Below are 11,005 nucleotides of genomic sequence, written 5' to 3'. Positions count from 1 at the left end.
GACACTCGATTTTCAATCCAGTGGCCTAGTGATAAGACACACGACTGTCAATCCAGGGGCCTAGTGGTAAGACACACGCCTGTTAATCCAGCGGCCTAGTGATAAGAAGCCCGACTGTCAATCCAGCTGCCTAGTGTAAAGACGCTCGACTGTCAATCCAGGGGCCTTGTGGTAAGACACACGACTGTCAATCCAGGGGCCTAGTGGTAAGACTCTCGACTGTCAATCCAGGGGCCTTGTGGTAAGACACCCAACTGTCACTCCAGCGGCCTAGTGATAAGACACTCGACTGTCAATCCAGTGGCCTAGTAATAAGACACACGACTGTCAATCCAGCGGCATAGTGGTAAGACACACAACTGCCAATACAGCGGCCTAGTGGTAAGACACTCGACGTTCAATCCAGCGGCCTAGTGATAAGACACACGACTGTTAATCGAGTGGCCTAGTGGTATGACACTCGACAGTCAATCCAAGGACCTGTTGGTAAGACACTCGACGGTCAATCCAGCGGCCTAGTGATAAGACACTCGACTGCCAATCCAAGGACCTAGTGATATGACACTCGATTGTAAATCCAAGCACCTAGTGTTAAGACACTCGACTGTCAATCCTAGGACCTAGTGATAAGACACTCTACTGTCAATCCAGTGGCTTAATGATAAGACACTTGACGGTCAATCCAGGGGCCTAGTGGTAAGACGCTCGACTGTCAATCCAGTGGCCTAGTGATAAGACACTCGACTGTCAATCCAGCGGCCTAGTGGTAAGACACACGACTGTTAAATCAGCGGCCTAGTGGTAAGACATTCGATTGTCAATCCAGCGGCCTAGTGATAAGACACTTTACTGTAAATCCATGGACCTAGTGATAAGACACTCGACTGGCAATCCATAGATCTTGTGATAATACACTCGACTGTTAACCCAGCGGCCTAGTGATAAGACACCCGACTGCCAATCCAGCGTCCTAGTGATTAGACGCACGACTGCCAATCCAGTGGCCTAGTGATAAGACACTCGATTGTCATTCCTGTGGCCTAGTGATAAGACACTCGACTGCCAATCCAACGGCCTAGTGATAAGACACTCGACTGTCAATCCAGCGGCTTAGTGATAAGACACTCGACTGTCAATCCAACGGCCTAATGATAAGACACTCGGCTGTCAGTCCAGGGGCCTAGTGATAAGACACTCGACTGTCAACCCAGCGGCCTAGTGATAAGACACTCGACTGTCAATCCAACGGCCTAGTGATAAGATACTCGGCTGTCGATCCAAGGGTCTAGTGATAAGACACTCGACTGTCAACCCAGCGGCCTAGTGATAAGACACTCGACTGTTAATCCAAGGACTTAGTGATAAGACACTTGACAGTCAATCCATGGAGCTAGTTGTAAGACATATGGAAGTGAAACTCAGGGCTGTAGTGGTAAGACACTCCAGACTATAAACATTTATCCCAAGGTCTAGTTGTTACACACTCGACCTTTTGTCCAGCGGTCTTTTGTAAAGACACTTTACTGCCAATTAAGATGTCTAGAGGTAAGACAATCAACTATTAACCCCGAGGTCGCCGGTTCGATATTCCCCGCCTCAGTTCTAAGAAAAGCAATAACTGTTCACGGATGCACGTTTGATTAGAGCAGCTCTTATTACTGTTTCTAACCTGTCTGTGCATTATGGCCAATACTCTCATTGGGTCCGTCGCCGATGATGAGTTTCCCAATGGCTTCGTAAAATAGACGTTCATCCCTCTGCTGCTCTCTGTATTTTCTTTGCATGGTAAGTGGTGATGATTTCCTCGTTCATCAATTATTTTCGTGTGTGTTAAAATACTTAAAAACCAACTCTGAGGACATTGTTTAAAACAATATTTCACGAAACTGAACATGTTTTCATACATTTCATGACTTTATTACAATGTGTTTTGACTTTATGTATATACTATTATTCAATTGGTGATTTTTAATTTGTAAATAAATATTTTACTTTATGTTTTTCTTAGTCCATTTTGTTAGCTCTGCACAAGTTCGATATCAAATGGAATGGCGTATAAGCTCCCTGTAATGCGGGGGAGTCGTGAACTGTAGTCATAGAATTGTCAGAACTAGATAGCGCGTTCGTAAATATTACTGATGTTGTGCTTGTTTAATATGTTGCATAAATACCTTAAAGTGGTGGTCTGAATTCAGTTGGCGTAAGTGTAAACTCATTGGGTATTATTCTAGACTTAGAGGGCATTATTTTAGACCCAGGGGGCTTTATTTTACACTCAGGGGGCAGCCCGAGACGCGAGATACGCTGTAAATCTTAATTTTGCCGAATAATTGCTTCGTGTGTACAACGTTTTTGTTTTGTAAAGTTGGGACTTGATCGAGCGCCTCATGAAGAGTGCTAGCGCTGTCATGGTGACCAGCACACCAGTGTTTTTTAATATGCCCTTGAAGAGACATGCCCAGCAACAAGAACTTACAGCTGTTTAATGGCGAAGTGTCACACAGACCAGCAAAAGGACCAAAGAACCCGTTTCGTAAATTCGTAAAGATGCCCGCTTCAGGGGGTGCTAATAAAAGCAAGCTTGAATCCATGTTGTTGTTACTGCACCCGTTCACCAGGTTGCAGACATGGTTGGGTGTTGTAATTGTTTTATACATTATGGGCAGTCTTATATTTATCCAAAAACAGCAGAGAAAATATTGTTCGATGTTTATTGATAACCATTCTGATAAGATATATAATTAATACAGAAGGAAAACAAAGAAAACATTCCACTAAAATACAAATCGTGTTATATTTATATAATACTTGTATAGTTCAGTCTTCTATTTTTTTTATATTTGTTTCTTTTTCATATTGTTAAATTTATGTTGCACCTGCGCATGATATAAATATGGATTAATTTGTCCGTTGACGTTGTCCGCACCGTCCGCGTCGACCACGTCACACTTTGTTTTGGTATGATTTGTTGTAGAGTATTTTTGTCAGCTAATGACCATTATTGTTTTTGAGGGTCAGTAGGTCAAAGACCAAGGTCACAGTGACCTTTGCTATCTCGACAGGCGACACATCTAAAACCAGTTACAACCACACACAAGGCTGTAAAGCCAGACAAAGAAGGAAAATTGGCGGATAACTAAACAGACAACTAGATAAGTAAATGCAACCTGACTGTTTAGACGATTTATTATTGACGTGAAAAAAAAATGTTGATTTTTTTTTTGGTTTTTAAATGCTTGGATTTGAATTGGAATGATAACTATCCGTTTTTTACACAAATAGTTCTTGTATTACAATGTTCAAGTTGCCGTTGTCACCCATACGGGCAACTGTACCCACGGAGCAATAGGCACCAATCACGTGACGGAGGGGCAATGGCCGATCGCTTCGTCGCCGATACCATCCCGGATCGCGAGTAAGGCCGTCTCACGTAAGGCAACAGGCTTATGTACGGCGACTTCCGTACGTCGCTCATTTTAAACGTTGGCTTAGGATTAAGTCCTTGCTGTATTTGACCAGCATCTGATGAGGGTTTACATGGAGGTTTAGAACCTATCCGGTGAAATAGATAGATGGGTGACTTTGGTTGTATCCACGATGGCCAAGGAGTTGACTTGCCTGAAGCAGTAAAGAGAAACACTTAAAGTGACACTATTATTTAAAACCAATACATAACATACACTTGTATAAAAACATAAACTTTGAGTGATAAACCTTTAACAACTTACTAAATAGTGCATTTATGAAAAATATTAATAACAAGATTGTAACTGTGGATTAAATGGCAGAATACGCAAACATATTAAATAATTGGTGAGTGCTAAAAGATTTACTGTGAACGCCTCATATGGTAGAAAAAACCGTGTTTTCTTCATCTTGCTTTCAAATTAAACTCGGTATCCTTCATATGAACCATTGTTTTTGCCATTAAAACAATTGTATTAATTGTGGTAAATCTGGTTTGGAAGTAAGAGTGCATCTTAAAACAACAATTTTCACCATTTGAAAACAGATATAAGAGATAACTGTAACATCCATATGTCTTAATTTGTACTAACCATACATTTTTCCTGTATTAGGCATTAAAATTTAATCCTCAAATAGTAATTTAAATTTTAATTTGTTGTTTGAATGGTTTACGATGCTTTGAAGGCTTTAAACAATATTTCAGTCATATCGTAAGTTGATAACCTTTCATGTGCAGCCCATGCTTAGCTATTTTATGTGGTTAACCCTTGTTCTAAACGTAGAAGTAACTGACAACTGTTTTTAACAAATGGTTTTGGCTTAGCTGAGGCATTTCAATAAAAACCTCAAAACGCAATGCGTGGGATCAAAACCATTCTTCCGTTCCGATTCCAATTGTTGAAGCTACGATACACGCGATGGTTTGGTCATCATAAACTCGTGAAATTACATTTCCTATGATTGAGTTTCACTGAACATCTCCTTTTTGTCGAAGGCTGTGTTGGAAAAGCACTCGAATTTAATTTAGAAATAAAACGCTTCCAAATCGGCTGTCGCCATCTTTGCAACAACGACCGTGGAAAATGTGGTAATACAAACCGTTTTGGGGTTCGAAGCATTAATGTTTAATTGAACGGAACATTTTACACCGATTCAACAATTACAAATAGTAGGAACTTTCTGAATATATATAAAAAAATGTTTCGATTAAACGATCTCTAAAACTGATTCATCTACAAATGAAATGATCACAAAAATAGCCCCCTTTCAAACATGAGAAAGTTCGATATAACGTAGACAGGCGCTCGGTGCTTAAAAAAAATACCGAGTCGTGGGAAATAGTTAGCTGTTATTAACTGCGTTCTTGACTTTTTACCGGGTAGGTTGTTTTGGGGGACAAAACCATTTATCAGAATCGGCGGAATAAAGAGACTTTTTTTCTTTTTTAAAAGTACAGTCGGCTGGTTTGTAAAGGCTGTGAGTCACATGCTGATAAACACAGACATACCTGTAATATCAAAAGGCCGACCACTTTGAACTGCAATTGCTGACTGAAACTTTTCTGGAAACGCTCTTTCCTCGTGGTCCATCGAAACTGAAATATTAGTTTTCTCAACGATAAACAAGGTATAATAGGTCCAGATTCACCTTACTTGTATTTAAGGCAAATTGTGGCCAATGTTATATAGTGGAGCAATACCGGTGAACCGATAAAACCATGGAAACTACAGGGACAAGCCCAGCAGCCTTAACTTGACCAAGAACACGTCTAAAGGCACATGGATCGAGGTCAAGCAAACACCAGACAGGAAACAAAATGCTGCAAGACAACAGACCTTAAACCCCTTTTAAAACGTTACCAGAAAACTACACTAAACACCTATTTACATATCGCCATTTGCAAATGTTAAGGTGACCATCACGGTCAGTGAAAACTAAGAAAGTAAACGAGACATAGAAATGTATACCACAGGAATATATGAAGCACGATGGTTGGTCTTCATATTTTACCTTTGAGTTTTTCGACGATATTTTCATATGCCTGTCGATGGAAATGATCATCAATTACATCTTCACTGTCTCTGTAGTCTAGCCCTGAGAAAAACCCGAGGTCACCATCACGTTTGTCAAGTGAAGAAACATCTGAAATGTAAAATAAACATATATATCAATCAATGTAAATAAAAAAGCATTACTTTGAGAAAAATATGCTTATATATATATATAATTGATTTTTTTAAATGTACGCATATTTTTTATGTTGAATTGCGGTTTAAGATTGAAATTAATTTCAACGAGTGATCTCAGTAAACATTATTTCCACTTCGCCACTCGTGGAAATGTATTTTTCTGTGATACGAGTGAAATACATTTTGTATCAGTGAATTCTAATGCGTTAAAATAAATTAAACCAGAAAACAGTTTTTGGAGCGTTTATTTGTTCTCCCAACCTACTGTGCATTGAAAGCTCCAGAAACTCTCTATAGTAAAACTAGGCGCGGCTGCTGGAGTTGGCGTTCTAGAGGGCGCAAGTTTTGGGCGCAACTTTAGTCTGTCTCGCCAAGAAACAAACTATATACATGTATTGTTAACATATTTGAATGTGGGTTTGGCGGTCCTCCATAAGAATTTTGAAGCCAGTTTTAGTCTAAAATGGTGCATCGTGATGCAATTTATTTATTTTATCTTCTTATATTGACTAAAAGTTACCTTGGACGTGTGAAACTATTACTTATTCCATTAAGATTAAAGCAGCAACATCATTCATCTTAAATCTGCACTCTCACAGATTGACCGTTTTGACCATTTATTTTTTATTTTTTGTCTTGGAATGAGCCAGTGATCTTAGATTGCTAACAAAGGTCAGATCGAAGTTTTGAATATTTACTTTCGAATATTAATGTTTTATGGCTTAAAGCGTTACTAAAGCGTTAAGGAAATGGGGTTTGTCGGTATAAAACTTCAATTTAACGTGTAGAGATAGCGGAAACTTAAGCGAAAGACTCATTATACGAAATCTCAACATTCTTGGAGATATACGTTCATTTTGCAGTTTAAATTTCTGTTCTATGATTATTTTTTCGCCGAAAACAAATTGAGCTAGTGGACGAAATACAAATTGAGCTAGTGGACGAAAAAAAAATGAGCTAGTGGACAAAATAAAAATTGAGCTAGTGGACGAAAAACAAATTGAGCTAGTGGACGAAATACAAATTGAGCTAGTGGACAAAAAACAAATTGAGCTACTGGACGAAATACAAATTGAGCTAGTGGACGAAAAACAAATTGTGGACGAAATACAAATTGAGCTAGTGGACGAAAATCAAATTGAGCTAGTGGACGAAATACAAATTGAGCTAGTGGACGAAATACAACTTGAGCTAGTGGACGAAATACAAATTGAGCTAGTGGACGAAAAACAAATTGAGCAAGTGGACCAAATACAAATTAAGCTAGTGGACGAAATACAACTTGAGCTAGTGGACGAAATACAAATTGAGCTAGTGGACCAAATACAGATTTGGATAGTGGACGAAATACAGATTGGGATAGTGGGCGAAAATTAACTTGATTTGTTGCCAACGTTAGTTGAAGCAGTTCATACTAGATTCTGATTAATGGTCAGTATCATGAGCAATACAGCAGCTAGGCAACTGAATATCCATCAAACACATAGCAATTTCTTTCACAATCAATGCTTAGCTTATTATTTTATCAGATTCTATTTCTTACTGTCCAGTTGTTCGGCATTTAAAAAGCGAGACCAAAGCAAAAAAAATACAGAGCTTTTAAAATCGTTTTCAGTAATGACACCTCAAGTAATGAAAATCTTCTCCGTAGAGTTCAGTTACCAACATTACGTTTGAGTAGAGTAAGATGCATCGCTATTGAAACTTACAAATGTATGTACGATATCTCACTAGAATATGTTAAAAACCTTAGCTTTTAAGACCTGTAATTTTAATGTCAGATATATAAATTGTTTTTAGATATGCCATCAGTAAAAACAACTAGATATAGGAATTACTATTTCCGCTTAAATGCCACTCAAATGTGGACCCTCAAACCTCAAAAGAAATAAGGTGCTCTTAAAATTACATATAACTCATAAGGCTTAGCCGCACCTGGGCATGCCCCACTTGTAGATGTTAAATGCAAATAATCTTTAATAACTTAACAAGAAATTGAAAATTAAAATGTACCTTACTGAATATATTTTATTTTTTGTTTAAACAAAAAAGGAATTTCGTTTTCAGTGAGATGGATTACACCCACTGGACAATATGTGGAATTCAAAAACCAGAAAATATTTCAGCGGGCATTTTAAATAATAATTATTAAATTGAAATTCTAAGAGCTAAGGTTAATTTTTGTTTGTTTTAAATTTCTACATCACAAACAACTATCGAACACACACAACTACTAAGGTGTTATGATTTGGCGTATCCAATTAATTGCTGATATTGTCTGGTCAGCGGCATGGCAGATATTTGGATATTTGCCTGTAGGTTGGGATTGACCCAGTCATAGGAGCAACTAAGTCTTTTAAAATTTAAATAATAATGTTTTACCAACTGCACATCACTCGACCATGCTGTTATTCCCATGTACATAATGCTACTTACAACTTGGTATGTCAACAAGCGGACCCGTGCGCATGTGGACTGGCCGTACAGCCGGGAAAAATAGTTCATATTATCAATGTAAATAGTGCTTTAACTTTTTTGTAATTGACTGCATAAATATAGACGTCTTTTTTGTGTGTTTGGTTCCACGTGTAGCCTATTTAAAACAGTATGCTTTTGTTACCAGGTCTCCAAATCATTGTTATGTATTGGTATGTTATGTATGTTTGTTATTCATATCGCAAAATAGCTTAATGAGCTAATGTTTTTTGATATCATGTACCCGACTTTAAATAAAGACTCTTGTTTCTCGTATCTTGTACCTACACCAACATTTATTGACACGATTTTCTAAACCTTGTTAGTCTCGTTGACCATCCTTGTCTGTTAAATTGGGCCTTTAAAGGGACTAGAGACCAAAAGCTTACATAAAATTGACATCGTTGTGTTCAGCGCAGTGAACTTACTTACTGATGTTTCACATCGCTTACGACACATGCATCTTTCGAAGCTATTGCACATTTTTTCCAATTCGAAATTTACTGTGGTTGTCTATCTCCTAAAATCCTGTAAACTTAAAAATAGCGCCTGTATATTTATCTGTACTCAGAAAAGGATATGGTTTGAACTGGGAATTCATTATGCGCTATTTTGAAACGAGGAAACACAGATGAGACAGCAACATAAGTGTTGCGTTTATTACTTCATTCATGTACAATGATATATTATCAGCCGCCTACTTGCTTGCTTTGGCAATTCTAGGCTTGTTTTGAGGAAATACGTGCATTTGCCGTTTATTTTTTTACGTTCTGTAGTCTAGTTCCCTTAAACAAGCTTATAGATCAAGTATCTTCCATGTAGTGTTCATTGTATTTCTGCTTAATTTGAACACGTTTGATAAAGATGAGTAGCAATGTAAGTATCCAAGAAGTACCTTAATTCTTGTATTGTGACACATTCATTGTCAATCGCGATGAGTAAAAGTAGCAACTGTGTACCGCCTATGAACGGTGAGTAAAACTAAAGAGAAAATATCGGGCATAGCGTAGAATCATAATGGTTCTAATAATACTGATAAAAATAAAAAATAATAATAATAATAATAATAATAATAAAAATGATAATAATAATAATTATTATTATTATTATTATTATATAATTATTATTATTATATTATTATTATTATTATTATTATTTTTATTATTATTATTATTATTAAATAATAATAATAATAATATAATAATAATAATAATAATAATAATAATAATAATAATAATAATAATAATAATAATTTAATAATTTAATTTATTTAATTTATTTAATTTTATTATTAGTAGTACCATTGCACAAACTATAAAAAATGATAACAATAAAAATTGATAAGCACTATCATTAGGTAAAAAGGTTTGGATTCTACATATAAAAGTCTCAAAAGCTGTACCTGTGTAGTATACATACCTATAAGAATGTTTTGTCTTGAAGATTCAGGTCGAGCAGACGAGAAATCCAGGAATAGAATCATATTCCAGAGGAAGCAAAGCAGGTATTGTATGCTCATAGTTAATGGAGAGTTCCGGCGTGTTAACGTACACAAAACAATGAAAACTACTACTTATCTAAACTGTGTGTAGCTTGGGGTAGCGAGTTATTATGTAGTAACAGTTCAATAATGTAGTAGTATCAAACTATACTGCTGGTGTAAACTGAATATCAACTAGCTTATCGCTACAATAGTTCTCTCATTTGTTTTGTCAATCAGAGAGTAGCAACGCATACATACATTGAATTGTAAACAAAAGGTGGAATTTCCGTTCTAATTCTGTCACCAAAATGGTTAAATTAATGTACGCAAATTTCTACAAATGCCGTTGATAGCGTTCTTTTCATCAATTTAAGTTTCCAAATGTCGCGTGTTGTTCTTTTGTAACTGTTAATAACTACTTGATCTCATGCAAAGTTTCCCTGATATATTATCTCGATTATTATTATGCTTGATCTTTCATTGAAATAAATACTGAAAGTGTAATCTGTCCATTTTGAAACTATTTAATTTCCTAGCTGCTTCTAACAAGCGCTTAAAGCGTAATACCACTGCCATGATCATCTCTCCGACTTTATATCACATGTGCGATTAGCAACTAAACGTTATGGCGACTCTCGTGTTTCTCTTCTTACATAATTGTTATAATTGGCTGCTGAGATCACATGTTTTAGAGCGCCACTATTTCCGAAAAAGAAATAGACCGATTCCAATGTGTTTCCTTTCCAATAGAATGCAATGCACAGCGCTTTCATAAGTAGCACTCTTGGCTCTTTTTCGGTATTTAAAACGCGAATGAACCGTTTTCAAACACAGTTATTTTGTTGGCACTGATGTTGACTGTATTTTGTATGAAGGTATTAACAGTTTATACTCGCACACCGTGCATCCATACAGTAGGTCAGATTTTATCATAGTATAAGTTGCCGAACATTTCTCTGTGTTGCTGACATTTTCTTGTGCGCCCAAACATTGCGGTTTCTATCATGCCTCGCATCAAAACATTCGTCCTGTATGATTTGTTTATCTGTATTGGCTGGCTCATATTAGCGACTATAAATTAATTGCTAGATTTTCATCAACGCCCGCCCCCTCTTTATCCCGACGCCCCTAAAATGTTATTGACTCAAATCAAAGGTACTCGTCACATTGCCTGGATACAGTAATACCTTTTTTTTAAATTTTTATTTTAATATATTTTTATTTTTTTTATTATTATTTATTTTGGTCAAAATATGAATATATGTCATTTAAAAATTATTCCACAATTTTTCATGAAAGAAAATTAGTATAATATATAAATAAATATAAGGTAAACATGTGCAAAAAATCATCAATTCCAAACGGAACCTAATCAATAGAGCATAGTTCC

General features: G+C 36.5%; 1 protein-coding gene across 1 annotated transcript; it reads right to left on the bottom strand.

The window, feature by feature from the left end:
* Positions 1–2,776: 2,776 nt before the first annotated feature.
* On the bottom strand, positions 2,777–10,563 carry LOC128209521 (uncharacterized). The gene is made up of 4 exons (XM_052913573.1): positions 9,552–10,563; positions 5,479–5,610; positions 4,976–5,062; positions 2,777–3,618 (listed from the first exon to the last, which is right to left on the bottom strand). Exons 1-4 carry the CDS (start codon positions 9,649–9,651, stop codon positions 3,314–3,316), a joined length of 624 nt encoding a protein of 207 aa, XP_052769533.1. The 5' UTR covers positions 9,652–10,563; the 3' UTR covers positions 2,777–3,313.
* Positions 10,564–11,005: the final 442 nt, after the last annotated feature.

The sequence above is a fragment of the Mya arenaria genome, chromosome 11 (genome assembly GCF_026914265.1).
Source record: "Mya arenaria isolate MELC-2E11 chromosome 11, ASM2691426v1".
NCBI lineage: Eukaryota > Metazoa > Mollusca > Bivalvia > Myida > Myidae > Mya > Mya arenaria.
Note: the sequence above shows the minus strand (reverse complement) of the source record. Positions and strands in the feature narration are given on the sequence as shown.